A 25,358-nucleotide genomic window follows, 5' to 3' on the forward strand; every position below is an offset into this window, starting at 1 on the left:
ACACACAGGGCACACACAGGGCACACACTCAGGCACACACAGGGCACACACTCAGGCACACACAGGGCACACGTGTAGGGCACACACTCAGGCACACACAGGGCACACACTCAGGCACACACAGGGCACACGTATAGGGCACACACTCAGGCACACACAGGGCACACACTCAGGCACACACAGGGCACACGTGTAGGGCACACAGGGCACACACGGGGCACACACTCAGGCACACGTGTAGGGCACACACACAGGGCACACGTGCAGGGCACACACTCAGGCACACGTGCAGGTCACACACAGGGCACACGTGCAGGTCACACACAGGGCACACACTCAGGCACACACAGGGCACACGTGCAGGGCACACACTCAGGCACACACAGGGCACACACAGGGCACACACTCAGGCACACGCTCAGCCAGGGCGCCTGTTAACAGCTACTTGCCCCCGCACACTCACGTGCGCGGCCCCAACTCACTGTTTTGAGCCCAGACTGAGAATCTTCCAGCTCGTCAAACTCAGAGGCCAGAAGTAACTTGAACCTGGTGCCCAGGCCCCCGACGTTGGTCAGCGTGAGGGTCCTGGTGCCAGTCTCACCCACCAAGTAGCTGCCAAAGTCGATGAGCTCCTTGTCCAGGGACACCTGCGGAGGGCTCGAGGGTCAGTTGGGGAGGGCGGGCCTCGGGGACCTGCACCCACGGCCTGGTCCCGCCCCCGGGCACAAGCCGCTGGGACGGCAGAGGACTCTTCCGTCTGTGGCCCGGTCACACTCCAGGCCGGCAGCTCCTGGTCTGGGCGATAAGAACCAGGGGAGAGCACGTGGGGCCGGGGGCTGCCAGGGCGAGGAGCCTGGCCGGCAGGACGCCACTCCCGGCACTGGGCGCCCCCGCTCCCGGGCGGTTCCACCGCACAACTGCTTCCTGGGCAGCCCTCGGCCACGGGGTCACAGGCCAGCTGCCCTCTGCGGCTGCCCCAGGCTGCTTCTCCTACAGCCCCGGGGCCCTCTGAGGGAAGGCGGCGCCCACGCCCACGCAGGCCTCAGGGCCCCGGCCGCGGGGACTCACGGAGCACTTCTTAGTGGAACATTTCAGTGGGACAGAAAATCTGCCCGTCTGAGCCAGAAACGAGACACTTCCTTCCAGATCCTTATTGATCTAAAAAGAGAAGAGGAGAGGAGAGGAGAGGAGAGGAGAGAAGAGAAGAGAAACACCCCCCAGCTGCCATAGCCTCTGCTCGCCAGGGCAGGGCCCCGGGGGGCGGCTGTGCGGGCAGGGCCTGCTGGAACATTCTAGGCCCCTGGTGGGCCCTGGGTGAGGCAGGATGAGGAGCTAGGCCGCACTCATCTCCAGTGAGCCAGGGAACACCTACACCTGCCGACAGGCCCCCCTGCCCCCCCCAGACAGGAAGCCAGGACTCACCATGGGCTTGAAGGTGATGTACACCTCACAGGACATCCCAGCCGACATGGGGCCCGGGGGGTCGAAGCTGCAGGCACAGTGGGGGAGGTGGCGCTCACCGCTCTGCACGGTGGCCTGCCAGGCCCATGGGGCTCCCTCCCTCCGCCTGTCCTGGGCCCACGCCCCTGCCCATGGCCACCCCGAGGTGCGCTCTGTGTCTGCTGAGCTCCCAGCTGCCCCCGGGGCCAGGACAGGAGATGCCCGAGTGACGCCAGGATGTCTGCCGAGAACGAGCGAGTGACTGACGGAGAGAGCAGACGGGCAGGTCTGCGGGGGCTCTGGGGGCGTCGGCGTGTGGTGGGGTGAGCAGAGGCCCGGGACACGCCAGGCTCGGGGTCAGGTTGTGGGGCCCCGGGCAGGAGCACAGTGGGGAGGGGAACTGAGAGCCACAGGGCCCGAGCCCTGCTTGGGAGAGACCCAGAAAAGCAGCCCCGACTGCACACGGGGACCGGAGGGTCCGACGGCATCTCCCCAAGGAATTCCCAACACGGAGCCCGTGTCTACAAGGTGGACATGGCCTCTCGGGCGTGGTTCAGAAAGGCACAGCGAACGGATGACGTCAGAAGCTGCCCCCGGCCAGCAACGTCCCAGGGCACCGGCGGGAGAGAGAAGTCGGGGACGCACGCCGCCCACAAAGGCCAGACGCTGGGATGGCCAGGCGGAGGCCCCGCTGTCCGGACTCAGGTGTTCAGAAATGAGACATACGGCAGCCGAGCTGGGACTCGGAGCCCTCAGCGGCCGATGCCCATGGCTAAAATGGCCCCGGAGAGCACACCAGGGGACACAGAGGAAGGCGTCCAGTCATGGTCAGTGTCGGGGTGGAGGGCAGAGCAGAGGGTTCAGCCGGAGGGGATGGGGGCACAGCCTGAGAACAGGAGGGGGAGGCTGCGAAACCAAGACTGTTCAAAGATCCGTCTTCAGAATCGAGAGCACAGAGAGTTCTCATGAAAACCAGCCCACACCACACACAGCAGTGTAGACACCGAGGGCCACACACACACACACACAGAGCAGTGTAGACACTGAGGATCACACACACACACAGCAGTGTAGACACCGAGGGCCACACCACACACACACACACAGCAGTGTAGACACCGAGGGCCACACACACACACAGCAGTGTAGACACTGAGGGCCACACACACACACAGCAGTGTAGACACTGAGGGCTACACACACACACACACACGGCAGTGTAGACACTGAGGACCACACACACACACACACAGCAGTGTAGACACTGAGGACCACACACACACACAGAGCAGTGTAGACACTGAGGACCACACACACACACAGCAGTGTAGACACTGAGGGCCACACACACACACACAGGGCAGTGTAGACACTGAGGATCATACACACACACAGCAGTGTAGACACCGAGGGCCACACACACACACACACAGAGCAGTGTAGACACTGAGGATCACACACACACACAGCAGTGTAGACACCGAGGGCCACACACACACAGCAGTGTAGACACTGAGGATCACACACACATACAGCAGTGTAGACACTGAGGATCACACACACACACATAGCAGTGTAGACACCAAGGGCCACACACACACACACACACAGCAGTGTAGACACTGAGGGCCACACACACACACAGCAGTGTAGACACTGAGGGCCACACCACACACACACACAGAGCAGTGTAGACACTGAGGATCACACACACACACAGCAGTGTAGACACCGAGGGCCACACCACACACACAGCAGTGTAGACACCGAGGGCCACACATACACACACAGAGTAGTGTAGATACTGAGGGCCACACCACACACAGAGCAGTGTAGACACTGAGGACCACACACACACACACACATAGCAGTGTAGACACTGAGGGCCACACCACACACAGAGCAGTGTAGACACTGAGGATGACACACACACACACACACACAGCAGTGTAGACACTGAGGGCCACACACACACACACACACAGCAGTGTAGACACCGAGGGCCACACCACACACACACACGGCAGTGTAGACACTGAGGATCACACACACACACAGCAGTGTAGACACCGAGGGCCACACCACACACACACACACAGCAGTGTAGACACCGAGGGCCACACACACACACACACACGGCAGTGTAGACACTGAGGACCACACACACACACAGCAGTATAGACACTGAGGGCCACACACACACACACACACACACGGCAGTGTAGACACTGAGGACCACACACACACACAGCAGTGTAGACACTGAGGGCCACACACACACACACAGGGCAGTGTAGACACTGAGGACCACACACACACACAGCAGTATAGACACTGAGGGCCACACACACACACACACACACACGGCAGTGTAGACACTGAGGACCACACACACACACAGCAGTGTAGACACTGAGGGCCACACACACACACACACACGGCAGTGTAGACACTGAGGACCACACACACACACACAGCAGTGTAGACACTGAGGGCCACACACACACACACACACGGCAGTGTAGACACTGAGGACCACACACACACACAGCAGTGTAGACACTGAGGGCCACACACACACACACACGGCAGTGTAGACACTGAGGATCACACACACACACAGCAGTGTAGACACTGAGGACCACACACACACACAGCAGTGTAGACACCGAGGGCCACACCACACACACAGCAGTGTAGACACCGAGGGCCACACCACACACACACACAGCAGTGTAGACACTGAGGGCCACACCACACACACAGCAGTGTAGACACCGAGGGCCACACCACACACACACAGAGCAGTGTAGACACTGAGGATCACACACACACACAGCAGTGTAGACACCGAGGGCCACACCACACACACAGCAGTGTAGACACCGAGGGCCACACCACACACACACACAGCAGTGTAGACACTGAGGATCACACACACACACATAGCAGTGTAGACACTGAGGATCACACACACACACACGGCAGTGTAGACACTGAGGGCCACACACACACACACATAGCAGTGTAGACACCAAGGGCCACACCACACACACAGCAGTGTAGACACTGAGGACCACACACACACACAGCAGTGTAGACACTGAGGATCACACACACACACATAGCAGTGTAGACACCAAGGGCCACACACACACACACACAGCAGTGTAGACACTGAGGGCCACACACACACACAGCAGTGTAGACACTGAGGGCCACACACACACACACACACACGGCAGTGTAGACACTGAGGACCACACACACACACAGCAGTGTAGACACTGAGGGCCACACACACACACACACACGGCAGTGTAGACACTGAGGACCACACACACACACACAGCAGTGTAGACACTGAGGGCCACACACACACACACACACGGCAGTGTAGACACTGAGGACCACACACACACACAGCAGTGTAGACACTGAGGGCCACACACACACACACACACGGCAGTGTAGACACTGAGGGCCACACACACACACACATAGCAGTGTAGACACCAAGGGCCACACCACACACACAGCAGTGTAGACACTGAGGACCACACACACACACAGCAGTGTAGACACTGAGGATCACACACACACACATAGCAGTGTAGACACCAAGGGCCACACACACACACACACAGCAGTGTAGACACTGAGGGCCACACACACACACAGCAGTGTAGACACTGAGGGCCACACACACACACACACAGAGCAGTGTAGACACTGAGGATCACACACACACACAGCAGTGTAGACACCGAGGGCCACACCACACACACACACACAGCAGTGTAGACACCGAGGGCCACACACACACACACGGCAGTGTAGACACCGAGGGCCACACACACACACACAGGGCAGTGTAGACACCGAGGGCCACACACACACACACACACAGCAGTGTAGACACTGAGGACCACACACACACACACACACGGCAGTGTAGACACTGAGGGCCACACACACACACACACACGGCAGTGTAGACACCGAGGGCCACACACACACACACACACGGCAGTGTAGACACTGAGGGCCACACACACACACACAGGGCAGTGTAGACACCGAGGGCCACACACACACACAGCAGTGTAGACACCGAGGGCCACACCACACACAGAGCAGTGTAGACACCGAGGGCCACACACACAAACACACAGCAGTGTAGACACTGAGGGCCACACCACACACACACACAGAGCAGTGTAGACACTGAGGGCCACACACACACACACAGGGCAGTGTAGACACTGAGGACCACACACACACACAGCAGTGTAGACACTGAGGGCCACACACACACACACACACACACGGCAGTGTAGACACTGAGGACCACACACACACACAGCAGTGTAGACACTGAGGACCACACACACACACACACAGGGCAGTGTAGACACTGAGGACCACACACACACACACACGGCAGTGTAGACACTGAGGACCACACACACACACAGCAGTGTAGACACCGAGGGCCACACACACACACACAGAGCAGTGTAGACACTGAGGATCACACACACACACAGCAGTGTAGACACTGAGGGCCACACCACACACACACACAGAGCAGTGTAGACACTGAGGATCACACACACACACAGCAGTGTAGACACCGAGGGCCACACACACACACACAGGGCAGTGTAGACACCGAGGGCCACACACACACACACACACGGCAGTGTAGACACTGAGGGCCACACACACACACACAGGGCAGTGTAGACACCGAGGGCCACACACACACACACACACGGCAGTGTAGACACTGAGGGCCACACACACACACACACACGGCAGTGTAGACACTGAGGGCCACACACACACACACACGGCAGTGTAGACACCGAGGGCCACACACACACACACACACGGCAGTGTAGACACTGAGGGCCACACACACACACACAGGGCAGTGTAGACACCGAGGGCCACACACACACAGAGCAGTGTAGACACCGAGGGCCACACCACACACAGAGCAGTGTAGACACCGAGGGCCACACCACACACAGAGCAGTGTAGACACTGAGGGCCACACCACACACAGAGCAGTGTAGACACTGAGGATGACACACACACACACACAGAGCAGTGTAGACACTGAGGGCCACACCACACACAGAGCAGTGTAGACACTGAGGATGACACACACACACACACAGAGCAGTGTAGACACTGAGGGCCACACACACACACACAGGGCAGTGTAGACACTGAGGACCACACACACACACACACAGCAGTGTAGACACTGAGGGCCACACACACACACACAGCAGTGTAGACACTGAGGGCCACACACACACACACAGCAGTGTAGACACTGAGGGCCACACACACACAGAGCAGTGTAGACACTGAGGGCCACACACACACACAGCAGTGTAGACACTGAGGATCACACACACACACACACCCACAGCAGTGTAGACACCGAGGGCCACACACACACACACACACGGCAGTGTAGACACTGAGGACCACACACACACACACACAGGGCAGTGTAGACACTGAGGGCCACACACACACACACATAGCAGTGTAGACACCAAGGGCCACACACACACACACACAGCAGTGTAGACACTGAGGGCCACACCACACACACAGCAGTGTAGACATCGAGGGCCACACCACACAGCTGCAGGCACTGAGGACGAGGGGTCTCAGTGCAGCTGGGCAGGTGGCCAAGAGGCCTTGCCCACTCAAGATGCCTGCCCATGTGGCCTCCCCAGCAGGGCCCAGGGACCCCAGTCAGCCAACCAGGCCTCTGCACGTGAGGGGCTTCAGAAGTTCAAGGAAAACTCACATTATCTTTAAAATTTTTAGAAAATTCTACTGATTTGGGAGGCAAAGAGACAGAGACTGGGAGAGACAGCGGGAGCTCTCCCATAGGCTGCTTCATGCCGCAAACGTCTGCGATCTTGGGGGGTGGGGGAGCTCCATCGAGGCCTCCCACGTGATAGGCAGGGACGCAGCTATTGCGGTACCACCGTGCCTCCCAGGGAGTGCCTCGGCAGGAGGCCAGAATCAAGAGTCAGAGTGGACACTTGAACCCAGACACCGATCTAGAACATGGCCACCTTGACCACCAGGTTAAAACCCACCCATATTACCTCTTAATTACAATTTCCATGGCCTTTTAGAAGCCTCTTCATCCATCTCTCAGAAACTGTACAGATAACTAGAGAAAGCGGGCCACAGGCAGCCACGCCTCCAACATGGCCATCCCTCCAACACGGCCAGGACAGGGAGTGGGCCACAGGCGGCCACGCCTCCAACATAGCCAGGACAGGGAGTGGGCCACAGGCGGCCACACCTCCAACACGGCCAGGACAGGGAGTGGGCCACGGGCAGCCACGCCTCCAACACAGCCAGGACAGGGAGTGGGCCACAGGCGGCCACGCCTCCAACACGGCCAGGACAGGGAGTGGGCCACGGGCGGTCATGCCTGCAGCACAGCCAGGACAGGGAGTGGGCCACGGGAAGCCACGCCTCCAACATGGCCAGGACAGGTATGGGCCACAGGTGGCCATGCCTTCAGTACAGCCAGGACAGCGAGTGGGCCACAGGCGGCCACGCCTCCAACACAGCCATCCCTCCAACATGGCCAGGACAGCGAGTGGGCCACGGACGGCCACGCCTCCAACACGGCCAGGACAGGGAGTGGGCCACAGGCGGCCACGCCTCCAACACAGCCAGGACAGGGAGTGGGCCACAGGCGGCCACGCCTCCAACACGGCCAGGACAGGGAGTGGGCCACGGGCGGTCATGCCTGCAGCACAGCCAGGACAGGGAGTGGGCCACGGGAAGCCACGCCTCCAACATGGCCAGGACAGGTATGGGCCACAGGTGGCCATGCCTTCAGTACAGCCAGGACAGCGAGTGGGCCACAGGCGGCCACGCCTGTAGCAGCACCAGAAGATGGAACCAGACCTCGACTGGGCCTTTGCCGGCACGGCGCTCTCCCTGCCTCTGCAGGAGCTGGAAGTCAGGAACCCAGGGGTCAGCAGGGGACCGGGCTCCTCCAGCCGAGCTCAGCCTCAGGAAGAGTGCCCGTGAGTCAGCTCAGCCATGGGGGGCTCAGTCCCACGGGAGCGGCCTCGGGGGAGAGGGGCGGGGCCCCACTGGGTGCTGGGCCGTGAGGGACAGTGAGGACTCTGCTCTTGCTGTTCCCCGCGATCCCTGCTTCAGAGACAGCGGTCACACACGGACACAGGCACCTGCCCTGAGTCTTCAACCACCCTGGGCCTCCACACTGCCCCCGGAGCCCGGCAGGCCACGAAGGAAGAGCAGGAGAGGAATAAACGAGACGTGAAGGCAGGACGCTGCCGGAGGCCCCAGGGGGCGTCTGCCGCGGGCTCTCCAGGTGCCAGCTGGGCTGGGCTGGGGGCGCCTAGAGGCCGGGCAGGCCTTGTTTCTGCTGTCTCCAGGCAAGGCCAGCGTGTGCGTCTGCGCGCGCCAGGCGGGGATCAGAGAGAAGAGACGCAGAAGCCGCCTGGTCTGGCTCTGAGCTGGGCCTGCTCGGCCGCCTGGGCCGCCGGGCTCCAGGACTCCCGCCAGCGGCCCTGGACCAGGAGGCCCGCCCTCGGCTTCCCTGGTCTGAGGCCTCCCGGGGTCTCGGCCTGCAGATGGCCTGCCCCGGGTTTCTCAGCTGCCGGTCTCCTACCAAGTCCCCTCCCTATCTCCGTGCCCACAGCCTGTCTCTCCGTCTTCCTAGACAGCCCTGTCCTGAGAAACTGAGGGAAAGAACAGAACAGGAAAGAAGAACGAGAGACAGGGAGCCAGCGAGGAGATGACAAACCTCGCAACCAGCCAAGACGCAGCACCGCGCGGGCCATGGAACAAGGCTCAAACAGGCAGCCAGGCAACACCTGTGTGCCAGCACTCGGCCCCCAGGCAGAGGGGCTGCCCCTCACACAGCCACAGGAGCAGGCCGGGATGCCGACCTCAAAACGCAGGCCAGAGAGCCTGGGCCGCCGGTGTGCAGCCGGCCCTGCGAGCGACAGGGAGCCCCGGGCCCTCACTCGATGTGGATGAAGTCCCTCAGCTGCTCCTCCACGCCCAGCAGCCGGCAGTAGTTGATGGTGTAGGTGGCGTTGACCAGCGTGATCTTCTTCTTGTACACTTTGCCGACATCGAAGTCCTAGGGAAGTGGGGGTCGTGATGCGAGGCTTCGGGCGGGGCCGGGCCTGTGGGAGCCGCAGCTCTGAGCACCAGGGTCCGAGAGGTGCTGGGCTGGCCACTTCCAGAGCCGAGAGGGGCCCCCAGAGGCAGGACGCGCCAGCGCTGTCCGGGGGCTGACCAAGGGCTCGGGAAGCAGGTCCAGGGACCAGGGGCCGGGTGAGGTTCCAGGAGCTGCCAGATGGTCCCCCCAGCTGGGTCCGGCGGTTGTGGCCAGAGGCACCTGGACCTGGGCCTCAGGTCCTGGGGGCTGGACTGCTGAGGGGCCACCTCAGGGGCGGGTGGGCTCTGCTCATCGGCAGTGGCCTGGCCACATCCCCGTCCAGGACGCCCAGGGCTCCCTGTCTTCCTACGCGCTGATGGCCACAGCCCCCTAACCGGGAGGTGCTCCTTGGGGCTATGTCTGCCCTGCCTCTGGTTCCCCACAGCCGGCACAGAACCGGAGGCAGGGCCGTGGGGGGGCTCACCTGGAAGTGGATGAGCTCGGGCTTGCTGTTGAAGGGGCGGCCTGTGAACTCGCGCCCCCACACCACCTGCCGGCGCACCAGCCCCTCCCGCAGCCGCTGCAGCGTGCGCGCCAGGATGTCCTTCTCCATCTTGGTCCCGCCCACGGGCTTTCGTTCCACCTCCTCCTTGGGCACCTCGGGGTCACAGAGACAGAGGCCCAGGCTTGTCACACGCGAGCCCAGGGTGGTGCAAGTGACGCCAAAGCTCAGAGCCCGGGCGGGAGGGCGGCGGGGGGAGTGCCCGGGCAGGGGGCCATCTGCTGGACGGTGCCTGGACACTGCGTCCTGTGTCAGAGTTCCGGGTTTGAGCCCCGGCTCGGCCTGTGGCCCAGCTTCCTGCCGGTGAGCTCCCCGCGAGGCAGCAGGTGATGGCGAGGCGCTGGGCTCCTGCCACCCGCGTGGGGGACCCAGACTGGGCTTTGGAGGCTTTGGGGAGTGAACCAGCGGTGGGCGCTCTCCCTGTGTCTGGTTTTCAATGAATACACTTAGAAAACACACTCTGGCATGGTTTGCGAACGCGGCGCTCTGTGGAAGTCTCCAGCGGAGGAGCCGCCCAGATTTGGCCGCCCCGCCAGCACGGGCGCACGCCGGCCGACGCGTGCTTCCCCTGAGCTGGTGCAAAGCGCTCGGGCGGCACCGGTGCCCGGGCCTGGACGGCGGGCGGCGTCCTCGCTGGCTCTCAGCGCGAGGGGAAGGTTGCTGGGCTGGCACGGGCTGCCCCTCATGCCCAGCGCCTCCCTGCCGGGGGCCAGAGCTGGGGCAGCCTGTCTCGTTCGCGGCCCTGGTCAGTGACACATCCCAGCAAACACCCAGGCGGGTAGGGGACGCCCTCCAGGGCGCAGCCGCAGCCCGTGGGCCCTCCTCTCTCACTGAGGGCTGGTCTCTTGAGCAATGCCCCCGGCTCTGAGCTCATCTACCTCTCCCTGGCCATGAGCAGAGATGCAGAGCCACTCCCTCCAGCCCCTCTCTCCTCCTGGCCGCACACCAGAGGGCGCCCTGAGGCCCTGTGCCCAAGGGAGAGCTGCCCGGGGAGGGACTGGCAGCGGGCGAGGGCAGGTGAGGACCCCGGGGCGCCGCTGCTACCTGGTACGGCTTGGAGTCCTCCTTCCACAGCCCCGGGATCTCAGGCTCTGCCAGCGTCTCCTCCTCCGGGTTGGTGGTGCCAGGCTCCCCCTGCACGGACTCGCTGGAGATGGCCTTCACCAAGGCAGGGTGCTCGGGAACCGCGGCGGCGCTCTCCTGCAGAGGCGACACGGGGGGAGGGGAGGCGGAGGTTGGAGGGGGGAGGGCAGGGGCAGGGGGCAGAGCGGAGGGTGGAGGTTGGAGGGCGGGGGGGGGGCGGGGGGCGGAAGGCAGAGGGCCCTGCTCGCATCTGTGGCCATCTGGGGAGTGAACCAGTGGATGGAAGATTCTCTCTCTCTCTCTCTCTCTCTCTCTCTCTGATGTCCACAGGGCTCTTGGCCAGTGGGGGGCCTCCGTCCCATTCTTGCATTTTTAATTCTTCACAGGGAAATCAGTTTTACAACATTTTCTACTTAAAATATAATGTTTTCTAACACTCAAAAAGAGCCCATAAATGTTCTCGCTTACGGGAAGTAACCAACGGACACGCCACAGCGCCCTACTCGGTCCTCAGCTCCACACCCAGCCTCTCATTCTCACTGCCATGAAACAGTGGCTGTGGGGCGTGGGCCTGCTCTGCTCTGGCTCTGTGCCAGCCCTGCAGAAGGGGGCGCTGTGGGGGAGAAGCAGGGGCTGTGGGGAGAAGCGGGGCTGTGGGAGAAGCGGGGCTGTGGGGAGAAGCGGGGCTGTGGGGAGAAGCGGGGCTGTGGGGGAGAAGCTGGGCTGTGGGGGAGAAGCGGGGCTGTGGGAGAAGCGGGGCTGTGGGGAGAAGCTGGGCTGTAGGAGAAGCGGGGCTGTGGGGAGAAGCAGGGCTGTGGAGAGAAGCGGGGCTGTGGGGAGAAGCGGGGCTATGGGGAGAAGCGGGGCTATGGGGAGAAGCTGGGCTGTGGGGGAGAAGCTGGGCTGTGGGGGAGAAGCGGGGCTGTGGGAGAAGCGGGGCTGTGGGGAGAAGCTGGGCTGTGGGAGAAGCGGGGCTGTGGGGAGAAGTGGGGCTGTGGAGAGAAGCGGGGCTGTGGGGAGAAGCTGGGCTGTGGGGGAGAAGCGGGGCTGTGGGAGAAGCGGGGCTGTGGGAGAAGCGGGGCTGTGGGAGAAGCAGGGCTGTGGAGAGAAGCTGGGCTGTGGGGAGAAGCTGGGATGTGGGGAGAAGCTGGGCTGTGGAGAGAAGCTGGGCTGTGGGGGAGAAGCTGGGCTGTGGGAAGCAGCGGGGCTGTGGGGAGAAGCAGGGCTGTGGGGAGAAGCTGGGCTGTGGGGGAGAAGCGGGGCTGTGGGAGAAGCGGGGCTGTGGGGGAGAAGCGGGGCTGTGGGAGAAGCGGGGCTATGGGGAGAAGCGGGGCTGAGGGAGAAGCTGGGCTGTAGGGGAGAAGCAGGGCTGTGGGGAGAAGCGGGGCTGTGGGAGAAGCGGGGCTGTGGGAGAAGCGGGGCTGTGGGGAGAAGCTGGGCTGTAGGGGAGAAGCTGGGCTGTAGGGGAGAAGCGGGGCTGTGGGGAGAAGCGGGGCTGTGGGAGAAGCGGGGCTGTGGGAGAAGCGGGGCTGAGGGAGAAGCGGGGCTCGGGGAGAAGCGGGGCTGTGGGGGAGAAGCGGGGCTGAGGGAGAAGCGGGGCTGTGGGAGAAGCGGGGCTGTGGGAAGCAGCGGGGCTGTGGGGGAGAAGCGGGGCTGTGGGGGAGAAGCAGGGCTGTGGGGAGAAGCTGGGCTGTGGGGGAGAAGCGGGGCTGTGGGAGAAGCAGGGCTGTGGAGAGAAGCTGGGCTGTGGGGGAGAAGCGGGGCTGTGGGGGAGAAGCGGGGCTGTGGGAGAAGCGGGGCTGGGGGAGAAGCAGGGCTGTGGGGAGAAGCTGGGCTGTGGGAGAAGCGGGGCTGTGGGAGAAGCGGGGCTGTGGGGAGAAGCTGGGCTGTGGGAGAAGCGGGGCTGTGGGTGCTGTGGGAGAAGTGGGTGCTGTGGGACACCGTGGGGTGCATCACGAGCCGTGGACAAGGAGTGAGACCTCAACAGAACCGATGCTGCAGAGCGGGAGGGGTGGGGGCAGCGATGCAGGGGGTGGGGAGAATTTCCAGGGAGAGTGGGAGGTGCAAAGGCCCTGTGCGACGTGGCGGTGGTGGGCATGGGCTCTGCCAGCAGGGTCTGTGCTGCAGCCGGGACCTGGTCCTGCAGGGCGGGGGCACCGAGGGCAGGGCTGGCCCCACCCAGGCTCAGGAAGGGGCCGTACTCCTGTCCCGGCTCTCGGGGAAAGGGGGGCTGGCAACAAGGCTGGCAACGGGCAAGCGGCACGGCCCCCCCCCCCCCCCCGCTGGTGGGAGAGGGAGGGAGGAGGGAGGAGGGCTGTGTGAGCGGCTGAGTCCTGGGCTGAGGGAAGGGAAGGGGCGGGGGCTGAGCGAGGGCCGTGAGGGACAGGGAGGCTGCCGGCCCGGGGAGCTGTGCCCACCTCGGCTCAGCGTGGGGCTCCACGTGTGCCCAGAGGCCCCCAGCGTGAACCTGGGGACCGGCCAGCGGCTCCCCAAGCTGCGTCGGGGCCAGTGGTGCTGTGCCGAACACGGCCTCGGTGGGTGTGGTGGGGACGCCGTGGCCGTGGGCCCCTGCACGGTGCTCTGGTGGTGGGGAGCACCAGCGAGGCCCGGCTTGTCCCCGCCTCACCGCTCCCCCGGCTCAGGGCTCCGTGACGCTACCCTGGGTGAGGCCGTGGCACACCGGAGCCCTGAGGACCCTCCCGCCCGCGTGCCCTGGGACAGGCCCTGCTCACCAGTGCGCCGCAGGTGCTCTGGGCCACGGGCTTCCCTTCGGCGAGGTCGGAGACGTAGCGCCAGGTCCTGTCCCGCAGGGTCCGCCACTTGCCGGTTTGGACAGCCTGCTGCCGCTTCTTCCTCCGCTTTTCCTCCCCGGCCTCCTCTTTCAAAATCCGGCTGACGATCTCGCCTGTGCGCAGCTTCTGCTCCCCCTCAAAGGCCCTGCGGGGAGCGCTTCTCAGGGGCAGGGCCGGGCCTCCCTGGTGGCTGCTGGGGCCCAGGGTGGCTCGGTGCAGCCCAGCAGGGCTCTGGGGTGGGAGCAGAGCACGGAACCCCGGCTACCGCGCTTCCAGGCTGGTGGATGGAGGTGCCCTGGTGAGGCAGGGGCATCAGGCAGCGGGGCCGTCACTCACTCCGCCAGCTGCTCCTCACTGGGCACCTCCCAGGCACCAGGCCCGGGGACAGGTGAGGTCGGTGGAGCTGCCCCAGGAGCCCCAGCAAGGGGGACGGGCAGATAGGTGGTGATGGTGGGAGAGACACTCAGCGGCACCAGAGGGCAGGAGGCCACACCTGGGCAGGTCCTGAGCAGCGACAGAAGAGGACAGGTCCCCCAGGATGAGGGCACTGGGAGGATGTTCCCATGGAAGCTTCCAGAACATCGTGTGCCAAGTGGGGAAGGGGCTGGAGCCAGGCGGGAGAGGCGGCCTCGTTGGACGCCCTGCTCTCGGGTCTGCATCTCGGGAAGTCCACCCTCCCGGGGGACGACGAGAAAGCAAAGGAGAGGCCGGGGTCATGGGCGAGTCCACGGCGGCCCCCAAAGAGGCAGAGGCAGCCAGAGGGGCCCACTGGACACGGGAGTGATGAGGCACACGTCCGGGGCACCAGGCTCCCAAGGAGGCCTGGGAAGGGTGGGGCCTGAGCTCCCTTGGGATTCAGCTGCAGCCCGGGGCTCCTCCTGAGGAACCAGCCAGAACGGCCGGCTCCTGGGGGGTCCGGGGGCTGGAGGGAAGAGAGGGACAGGGGCGGGGCAGTCAGGGCTGTGGAGGGCACAGGGGTGCGTGTCGGGGTCTGGCCGGGGCCAAGGTGGAGCCGGCGTGGAGCCTGGGCGCGTGGGGCCCTCACCGCCGCTGGGCCTCCAGCTCGTGGCGACGGCGCTGGTGGGAAAGGTGCTTGAAGGCGTCCCCGCCCTGGGCCAGGACGGCCTCCTTCTCGGCCTGCGCCTTCCGCTCGGCCTCCTCCGCCCTGGCCTGGCCCCAGGCTTGGAACTTCCGCAGCGTCTCCTGAGAAGCGGGGTCTCTGAGGCAGGGCAGCAGCCCACATGCTGGCTACACACACGTGCGCACACACGCGCTCACATGTGCCCACACTCATGCTCTCACACGTGCACACGCATGCTCACAGCGCACACACGTGCTCACATGTGCACACACATGTGCACACTCATGCTCACATACATGTATGCATGACTCACACTTGTGCTCACACACAGGTGCACACATGCTTTCACTCATCCTTGCATGTTTACGCTCATGCTCTCTCACACATGCACACACATGCTCACACACATGCGCACACGCATGCTCTCACACACATGTGCACATACTCAAGCTCACACATGTTGCACATACATACACATGTGCACTCATGCTCTCACACATGCGCACACGCATGCTCAATGTGCACACACTCATGTTCATTCACACACATGTACACACTCATGCATGTTTTTTAAAAAAACAATTTATTTATTTGAAAGGCAGAGTTATACAGAGAAAGAGACAGAGAGACAGAGTGAGCGAGCGAAAGAGAAAGATGTTCCATCCACTGGTTCACTCCCCAGATGGCCACAATGGCAGATCTGCAGCCAGGAGCCAGGAGCTTCTCCCGGGTCTCCCAAGTGGGTGCAGGGGCCCAAGCACCTGGGCTCCCTCTGCTGCCTTCCCAGGCGCTCACACAGGCTCATACACACGCACGCACAAGCACTGGTCTCCCCTTTGAGTGGGCATCCTTGAATCGATGCTGACGCCTGTAGAGCCCATGCCCCCCACGCTGCACAGCCCGACTCCTGCTCCCCCCAAGACCCTCCCAGGCCCCACGGGGCTGTGCTGCAGGACTGGCCTCCACTGCCCATGGCGGACACTCGGAGGCGAGGCGCCGCCTACCCGGTTGGCGGCGATGCTGTTCTTCAGCGCCAGCACCGCGTCCATGCGCCGCCGCAGGTGCTCACGGCTCTCCAGCTCCTGCTGCCTCTCCCGCTCCCGGACTCTGCAGGAAAGCCAGCTTTTAGCCAGGCGCAGCTGGCGGCACGCCGAGGCCGTACGCAGAGCCCCAGGGCCATTTCCGGCAAGGCAGTCTGGGAGAGCCCCCCGGCCGGGGTCACCGACTGGGACCCGAGGCTGGAAAGCCAGTCCCCAGCTCTGGAGGTACCCATGGCACCGAGGCCTCTTCTGCAAACAGCGATGCCGAGCTCGGGATCTGGCCAGGAAGTGAGGCAGGGCGGGAGGCGGGGAGAAAGAGACGGACTGAGCTCCCCGTGATGGCTCACTCCCCAGGTGCCGCAACAGCTGGAGATGGGCCCGGGCCAGGGCAGAGCTGGGAGCTGGTGCGGGTGCAGGAGTCCAATCACCAGCGCCGTCCCCACTGCCTCCCGGGCTCTGCAGAGCTGGGAAGCTGCAACCAGGAGTGGAGCTGGGGCTCGAACCCAGGCACTCACGCCCCCTGCCCCGTGGCGGCGTGACAGTGGCTCAGGGGCTCTGTAAGTACGCGGGTGGCTCTCGTGTGGGCAGGGCGGCGATGCAGGTGCCCACCTTCCCAACGATGCCTTCAGGAAGCCCACGGCGGCCCGGTGGCTCCTCTGCGCGGCCTCCACCAGCTGCTGGTTGCCGGAGCCCGCGCTCCTTCTGGGTGTGCAGGGGATCGCCTGCGGCAAGAGCCAGACGTGTGCCACGGAGCTGTGCCCAGGGCTTGCGCTCTCAGGGCCTGGCCTGGGCTCCGCTGAGGCCCGGGAGACACGGCCCCGGGGGGGGTCGCCGACGAGGGGCTAGTGAGGGGGCCGGTGCTGAGGAAGCTGCCAGAGGCTGACCCAGACGGGCCGGGGTCTGGGGGCGGAGATGGGAAGAGACCCTAGGACCGGGAAGGAGCGGGGGCCAAGGACCCTGGAAGAGTCACAGCCAGGGCCTGCAGGCCACAGGCAGCAGCAGAGACCTGGCGATGGGCTGGAACTGGTGGGGATGCAGGGTCACAAGGACCCGGGTTCTGCACCTGGGCAGCCACCCAGAGATGGGGGCAGGATGCGCAGGGCAGGCCTGGGGCAGGGGCCAAGGTCCAGAGGAAGAGGCCCCTTTAGGGTTGGGGGAGCGCTGGGCCCTGGCCAGGTCCTGGCCGGGCAGCAGAACAGACAGTGCCACTGGGGGATGTGTCAGACTCAGGGTGGACACGGAGTGCAGCCTGGCTGGGGTCGAGGGTCTGCTGGGCTTAGTGCCTCCTGGGTGACTGTAACGGTGGCCAGGGCTCGGGGGCGCTGACGCTGGACAGGCGTGGAGGCCGAGGCGGGGCAGGGCCTGGAGCCACCCACCGAATCCTCAGCAGCTGGTCTCTCTCCGCCTTGCCCAAGGCCTCTTTCTCCCTGCGGAGCTGCTGGGCCCCACGCGCCTGACGGAACCGCCCCGCGGCCTCAGCCTGCTCCTGGTAGGGCTTCCAGGGCGTCCTCGAACTGCCCCTTCTCCATCTCAATGTGCCACAGAGCATGCCTGGGGAAACGAGCCACCTGTCACTCACGAGGTCAAAGGGGCTGGGGACCTGGGGCCCCGCCCCTCTCCACGCATCCGTCAGGGGCCGGGCAAGCCCCAGGTGGTGGACGGTGGACGGCACTGAGGGGTCAGCTCCCTCCACCAAGGGCACCCGGACACTGGGGTCTCCCACCCTGCCTAGTTTAGCAAGACCACCATCAGCTTGAGTCCGGCAGGCCTTGAGCCTGGTTTGCACTTCCTGTGTGCCCAAGGGTCTGGGTCAGCCAATTGTGGTCAGCCCTCTGCCCAGCCTGGGGAAGGCACTTTGGAAGAGTTGATGGTGGTGGGAGCATTGCCAGAGGCATCAGAGACCATCCCCCAGTCTTCAAACGCTCTTAGGGGCACAGGGCCGCCCAGCCCTGCCCAGGGCTGGGCCTGTCTAGGCCGAGTAAGGAGGTAACTGCCCCAGTCCCAGGTGACTCCGTCCTGGACTGGTGGGCCGTGTGGTGTCTGTGGTGGCCTCGGACGCACCCAGGTGCCGTGGCATCGTCAGTGGGGATGAGCCCTGCCTTTGCAGCGAGGGCGCTGAGGCCAAGAGGGCCCCCGCCTAGGACGAGCGCCCCGCAGCCACGCCCACCATGGCGGCTTTGCAGCCGAAGTCAGCTGAGAGCTTCCAGCCACAGCTGGACAGACGCTGGGCAGGGACAGCCAGTGTGGACCAGCCGCTCCTGGGGCCTGGCCCAGTGCTGTCTGGAACCTGTGGGCTCGGGCCAGAGCTGGCCACAGCAGGAGCAGGACCCCCAGGGCGGCGGTGGACGGTGAGGAAGATGCCCCAGACGCACGCAGCACGGCGCTCACTGCAGCCCCCGGGCTTAGCCGTGGTATGGAATGTCCCTCCAGCCCCATTTTTCAGCGTTTTTTTAGAACAAAATCATGAACGTGGAGCTGTCAGTCTCTCCCTGCTCCACGACCCCCGCCGTGGTCCCTACACCCCGGTCCCCTAGAAAAACGTGTCTCACACTGAATAAAAACTCACAAGTCTGTGTTTAACCAGACCTTCACGGCTTCTCCCCTCCCACACGCTGTGCTGTTTCTAAGGGGGGGGCCGCTGTGGAGCAGTGGGTCAAGTGGCCGTCTGTGGCGCTGACATCTCACACGGGGGCGCTGTGAGTCCCAGCTGCTCCACTTCCAGCCCCGCTCCCTGCTGATGTCCCTGGGAGGCAGCGGAGGATGCTCGAGCGTGGCTCCTGCTCCCCAGGTGGGTGACCTGGATGGAGCTCCTGGCTCCTGGCTTTGGGCCTGACCCAGCTCAGCCACGGGGGCCGCTGGGGAGGTGAACCAGCAGACTGGAGGTGGAAGTCTGTGTCGCTCTCACTTTCAATTTCTAATGCTGAGTTTCTTTTGGGTCTAAGCGGTGCGTGTGCGTGCCCGTGTCTGCGGCAGACACGTGGCTAAGCCGGGCTGAACGTCACCCATTTCCCAGGTGAGTGGCCCAGCTTTTCCTTTCTTGTACTGTCTTCTTGGTGCCTTTTTTTCAAGATTTTATTTATTTATTTGAAAGGTAGAATTACAGAGAGAAGGAGAGACAGAGAGAAAGGTCTTCCACCCACTGGTTCACTCCCCAAATGGCCACAACAGCTGGAGCTGGACCAGCATGAAGCCAGGAATCAGGAGCTTCTTCCAGGCCTCTCACATGGGTGCAGGGGCCCAAGCACTTGGAACATCTTCTACTGCTTTCCCGGGCCATAAACAGAGAGCTGGATTGGAAGAGGAGCAGCCGGGACAGGAACCAGTGCCCATATGGGATGCTGGTACCACAGGTGAAGGCTTAGCCTACTACTCCACAGTGCCGGCCCCCTCTTGGTTTATTTTAACTTTTTAAAAAAAATATTGATTTATTATTTGGGAGGCAGGGTTACAGAGAAAGAGAGAGACAGGGAGAAAGGTCTTCCGTTCTTGGTTCACTCCCCAGATGGCCACAATGGCTAGAGCAGGGCCGATTCTAAGTCAGGAGCCATGAGCTTCAGCCGGGTCTCCCACACAGGTACAGGGACCCGAACATTTGGGCCACTTCCACTGCTTTCCAGGCCATTAGCAGGGAGCTAGATTGGAAGAGGAGCAGCCAGGGACATGAACCAGTGTCCACACAGGGTGCCGGCACCACTGGTGGAGGCTTAGCCTACTGTGCCACGGCGCTGACCCCTTTAAGTTCTTATTTGTTTATTTGAAAGGCGGAGTGACAGAGATGGAAACCACAGAGATCTCCTTCTGCTGGTCCACTCCCCAGATGGCCTCAACGGCCAGGGCTGAGCCAGGCTGAACCCGGGATCCTAGGACTCCATCCGGGTTTCCTATGTGGGTCGCAGCGACCCCCAGCACTTGGGCCATCACTTGGTGCTTCCCAGGTGCATTTTAGCAGGGAGCTGGATGGGAGGCAGAGTGGCCGGGATGCACCCCAGTACTCTGGTACGGGACACGTGCACCCCCAAGCTACGGCTTCACTGCCGTGCCACGACGCCCGCCGTGCTCTGCCCAAGAACTCTGCTCCTCCCTGCGTCACTCTGGGTGACTGGCTCCTTGGCAACCAGATCCGAGTCCCAGATCTGTGGGCCGACATGCCAGCTTGCGCTGCTGCCACCGCGTCCCGCCTCTGCCGACGGGCGGCACGTCCCTGGAGGGAGCTATCTCGCCCACCCTGCGCTAAGCAGGCACTCAGCCCTGGGGGGCTTTCCTTGGGTGCCTCTTAGACGTGAAGGCAGGACGCTGCGGAGGCCCCAGGGGGCGTCTGCCGCCGCGGGCCTCTCCAGGCGCCAGCTGGGCTGGGCGGGGGGCGCCTAGAGGCCGGGCAGGCCTTGTTTCTGCTGTCCTCCAGGCAAGGCCAGCGTGCGCGTCTGCACACGTCAGGCGGGGATCAGAGAGAAGAGACGCAGAAGCCGCCGGTCTGGCTCTGAGCTGGGCCTGCTCGGCCGCCTGGGGCCGCCGGGCTCCAGGACTCCCCGCCAGTGGCCCTGGACCAGGAGGCCCGCCCTGTACCCACATGGGAGACCGGGAAGAAGCTCCTGGCTCCTGGCTTTGGCCTGGCCCAGCCCTGGCCATCGCAGCCATTTGAACCAGCAAATGGAAGATCTTTCTCTCCGTCTTTCCCTGTAACTCTGCCTGTCAAGTAGTAAAATAAATCTTTAAAAAAGTGCAGAGTTAGAAAGACAGAGAGGGAGGGGGAGGGGGAGGGAAGGAGGAGGGGGAGGGGGGAGGGATCTTCCATTCTCCAATTCACTCCCTAGATGGTTGCAATGGCTGGGGCTGGGCCAGACCAAAGCCAGGAGCCAGGAGCTCCATCCAGGTCTCCCACATGAGCGATAGGGGCCCAGGCACTTGGGTCATCTTCCACTGCTTTCCAGACAGATCAGCAGAGAGCTGGATGGGCAGTGGAGCACCCAGGACTTGAACCAGTGCCCATATGGGATGCCAGCGTCCCAGGCAGCGGGTGAACCCATTGCACCAGGATGCCAGTTCCCCATTCAGCTTGAAAGTCAAGTGCAGGGGCCGGCGCTGTGGCACAGTGGGCTAAAGTCCCAGACGGCAGCACCAGCATCCCCTATGGGCACCAGTTTGAGTCCCAGCTGCTCCACTTCTGATCCAGCTCTCTGCTGTGGCCTGGGAAAGCAGTGGAGGATGGCCCGAGTCCTTGGGTCCCTGCACCTGCATGGGAGACCCAGAAGAAGCCCCTGGCTCCTGGCTTCGGATCAGCTCAGCTCTGGCCATTGCGGTCATCTGGGGAGTGAACCAGCGGAATGGATGACCTCCCTCTCTCTCTCTGGCTCCACCTCTCTCTGTAACTCTGTCTTTCAAATAAATAATTCTTAAAAAATAAAAAAAGAAAGTCAAGTGCAGAACAGCCGAGGTTACACTCTCCACCCTCCAGCCGGGAAGGGCCCCTCGGCTGCCCTGGGGGGCCCTCTGGGGATGAGCAGGCTGGGGTGCACAACGCCCTCACTCACTCGTTCTCCTTCAGCACGGCCTTGATTTTCGCCTGCAGCTCTTGCTCTTCCTCCAGCTCCAAGCACAGGCGCCTGCACACGGCCTGGAGACGGCCCGCGGCTGCCCTGCAGCACGGCAGCGGGGTCAGCCAGGCGCAGGTCAGCGCCACAGCAGCCTGGGGCCGCCTGCCCACGGCTCCTCGTTCCGGGGGGCAAAGGCAAAGATGGGGACTCCAGGAAGGTTCTTCCTGCGCTTCCTGCTGTGGGCAGGCAGCGGCCGAGGCGGGGCCTCGGTGCCCCACCCGGGGAGCCGGCCCTAGACGCCCGTGGTGCCTGCTCTTCGCCAGTCTCGTTCCCCTGAGGGAGCTGGGGGCCAGGGCCCTGGACCCAGGCCCACCCAGTCCCCGGGCGCGGGAAGGCCCCAGCACACCCGCCCAGAGGCTCAGGGGCGCCCACGCCTGCCCCGAGGCCTCACTTGGGCCCTTGACCCTGCAGAGCCGCAGCTCCCCCACGGCATTTTTCCACCGTCCCTGCCGGGCCCTGCTCCAAGATGTGACCCCCTTCATGGGGAGGGTCGGGCCCCCTCATGGGCACGACGGGGCAGGCAGTGGGGCTCTGTCTGCGAGGACAGCCACTGTGGCGCTGGTGGGGGACGGTGTGGCCTGGCCTTCTAGACCCTGGGTGCAGGCTCACGAGGCCCCCAGAGGAGGCCACGTCCACCACGGGCCCAGCCCCAAGGCTGCCATTGTGTGAGCACCAGCCCTGGTCAGCTCCTTCAGGGGCCAGGAGACCCTGCGTGGCTGGGCCCCTCCCAGGGGGGTGGGCTGGTGGTGGTGGAGCACTGAGCCCTGTCCTGCATGGCTCATGGGAGCTGCAGTTCGAGACAGGACCGGGAACCGGAGCTCAGGGCCCGCAGATGACACACCCTGGGGGATACTGGGGGTCCCTGCCTGCTGCCTCCGGTCTCTGACGTCCCCTGCCCACCATGGCTGCTCCAGGAAAGGCTTCTGACCCTGCCTGACCACACCAGCCCAGGCCCCACTCCAGCAACCTTTGCCCCCAGCCTCACTGGTATGTTCAGCTTCCTCACCTGCCCGCGCCCAGCAGGTGCCTGAGGGGCCTCCCCCCCCCCGGCTGCGGGCACCTACGTGTTGTGGGCCTCTTCCTCCTCGGCGATCCTGGCGGCCACACTCTCCCGCTGCTGGCCGAGGAGCTCCAGCCGCTGGCGGCAGGCACGCAGCTCCCCTCTGAAACGTCGGGCAGGGGTCTGGACAGCGGCTCCCAAACCCGAGCCTCAGAGACTCAGGGGATGGGGTGGGCGCCGTGGGCAGGGCCACCTCCCTCTGCCTCCCGAGAGCCCGGCGGGGGGGCTGTGTGGCCAGCACCCAACAGTGACCCACACGGTGGCCGAGGGCGACGTGAGGCAGGAGCTGGCAGAGGCCTGCACCCATCAGGTTCATGGGCGTTGGGGGCACCGTGGCGAGGCTGGCAGCGCCACGAGGCCATGGCCACAGCTCCTGGCCAGTGTTCCAGAACCCAGACTGGGACAGGCGGGGCGGCCAGCTCTGCTGTGGGCCCTGGCTACAGCCCTGGTCCAAGGGCTTCTCCTGTCACGTGCTCTGGGCTGCGCTAAAAAACAACAGTGAAGCCCACACTGGGCTCTGAAAGACACCGAGGGCACAGACAAGTGCAGTGGGGCTGTGGGAGGCGGCACGGGCGGAGCAGCGTCCGCTGGGGAAGGAGGGACGCTGAGGCCACACAGGGGCTTTCCAAGTGCAGGCTATGACACACGCATGCACACACACATGCGCACACAGCCCATGCACACACATGCATACGCACACACGTGCACACACATGCACACACACCCATACACACATGTACATTAATGCAATGCATGCCCACAGACATGCACATGTGTGCAGGGCACACATACGGCATGCATGTACACACACGAACACACGCACATGCACACACCGCACACACATGTGCACATACATCCACCCCATGCATGAATGTACACACGTGCCCACACATGATTGCATGCGCACACACATGCACACACATACATTCACATACACATATGCAATGCTGCACACACATGTACACACCACACGCATGTGCATGCACACAGAGGAAGCACGGCGAAAGGTTGCGTGTTGGGGCCCTGGGTGGTAACACAGGGGGCACTGTGCTGTTCTCCCCAACATCTGTGTACGCTCCCTAGAGATCTGGGGCCTTGCTGCCAGCGCCGCCGAAGTACGTGGCCGGGAGCCTGCAGACCCCTCCCCAGCGCACGCTCAGAGCCACAGGAGTCTCAGGCCTGTGGGACCACAGCTCCCCAGGCCCAGCCAGGAACGGGTGCTGAGGCCCTGGCGCCACCTCCTGGGGGGGTTTGCTGGGCTGCTCCCTGGAGCGGCTGTGGCTGAGCCGGGAGAGTGGGAGGAGGAGGAGAGGAGGGAGAGGAGGAGAGGAGGGAGAGGAGGAGGAAGAGGAGGAGGAAGGGGAGGAGGAGGAGGAGGAGGAGGAGGAAGAGAAAGAGGAGGGGGAGGGGGAGGAGGGGGAGGGGGAGGGGGAGGGGGAGGGGGAGGAGGGGGAGGAGGAAGAAGAGGAGGAGGAGGAGGAGGGGGAGGAGGGGGAGGGGGAGGAGGGGGAGGAGGAAGAAGAGGAGGGAGGAGGAGGAGGGGGAGGAGGGGGAGGGGGAGAGGGAGGAGGGGGAGGGGGAGGAGGAGGAGGGGGAGGAGGAGGAGGAGTGGGAAGACAGCAGCAGCAGCAGGAGCAGCCGGTGGGGGCGGCGCTCACCTTCAGCCTGGGGGCGGCGCTCACCTTGTTTTCTCAATGAAAAGCTCTTTGTCTTCCCGCATCCTGTCCAGGAGGTCCAAGCTCCTTCGCAGGTGAGAGGCCTGCACCCTGTCCTGGCCGCCCACTGCCGCTTCACTTGGTCAGCGTCCGGTGACCTGGAAATAGAAAGGATGCCGGGGGCTGGGCTGTGGTGCAGCAGGTTGACCTTGGCTCGCAGCGCCGGTTTCCATCTGAGCACCGGTTCGAGTCCTGGCTGCTCACTTCTGATCCAGCTCCCTGCTAAGGGCCTGGAAAGGCAGCAGATGGCCCAAGTCCTTGGACCCCTGCCACTCATGGGGGAGACTGGACGATGCTCCTGGCTCCTGGCTTCAGCCTGGCTCGGATGGCTGCCGTGGCCATCTGGGGACTGAACCGATGGATGGGCGCGCTGCCATTCACACCCACCCACTGACCATGCTTGGCAAGACAGTCCCCCAGAGAGCTGCCCCGCCAGCCCCGCCCCCAGCGGCCCCGCCCTTGAACTCCCCTCGCCAGCCCCGCCCCCACGCGCTCCTGCTCCTGCCTGTGAGGCTGCAGGTCAGCGGGGAGGGCGGGGAGGGCGGCAGCTGCCCCCACTCAGTTACCCGTGCAGCCGTGGGGCAGCGTCCGGCGCGGCCTCCTGCGGAAGAGACTCGCTGTCTGGATCCTGCCGCGCTGCTCCTTCTGGAAGCCAGGAGTCGCGAGGAGAAAAGGCAGCTCAGCCTGGAGCTCGGGCTGAGTCGCCGCAGGTGCACACCTGGTGGCCGACAGCGGTTCCCCAAGCGGAGCCCAGGGGACCCGACTCTTGGCGGGGGGGGGGGGCGGGCATCGAATGG

The 25,358-nt window shown here is 63.8% G+C and overlaps 1 protein-coding gene across 1 annotated transcript in view; it reads right to left on the reverse strand.

Annotated features, from left to right (window-relative positions):
- Nucleotides 1-24,959, reverse strand: part of CFAP74 (cilia and flagella associated protein 74) — a 48,397-nt gene extending 23,438 nt beyond the window's left edge. The window contains 17 exon segments of the mRNA XM_062193255.1: nt 483-647; nt 1,069-1,158; nt 1,423-1,489; nt 9,498-9,616; nt 10,122-10,295; nt 11,244-11,399; nt 14,015-14,219; nt 15,120-15,277; nt 16,160-16,262; nt 16,805-16,917; nt 17,568-17,687; nt 17,689-17,746; nt 21,724-21,828; nt 22,851-22,949; nt 24,529-24,620; nt 24,623-24,659; nt 24,949-24,959. Of these exon segments, the coding sequence (XP_062049239.1) occupies nt 483-647; nt 1,069-1,158; nt 1,423-1,489; nt 9,498-9,616; nt 10,122-10,295; nt 11,244-11,399; nt 14,015-14,219; nt 15,120-15,277; nt 16,160-16,262; nt 16,805-16,917; nt 17,568-17,687; nt 17,689-17,746; nt 21,724-21,828; nt 22,851-22,949; nt 24,529-24,620; nt 24,623-24,659; nt 24,949-24,959 (1,872 nt within the window).
- Between the last annotated feature and the right edge of the window lie 399 nt (nt 24,960-25,358).

The sequence above is a fragment of the Lepus europaeus genome, chromosome 5, assembly GCF_033115175.1.
Source record: "Lepus europaeus isolate LE1 chromosome 5, mLepTim1.pri, whole genome shotgun sequence".
NCBI lineage: Eukaryota > Metazoa > Chordata > Mammalia > Lagomorpha > Leporidae > Lepus > Lepus europaeus.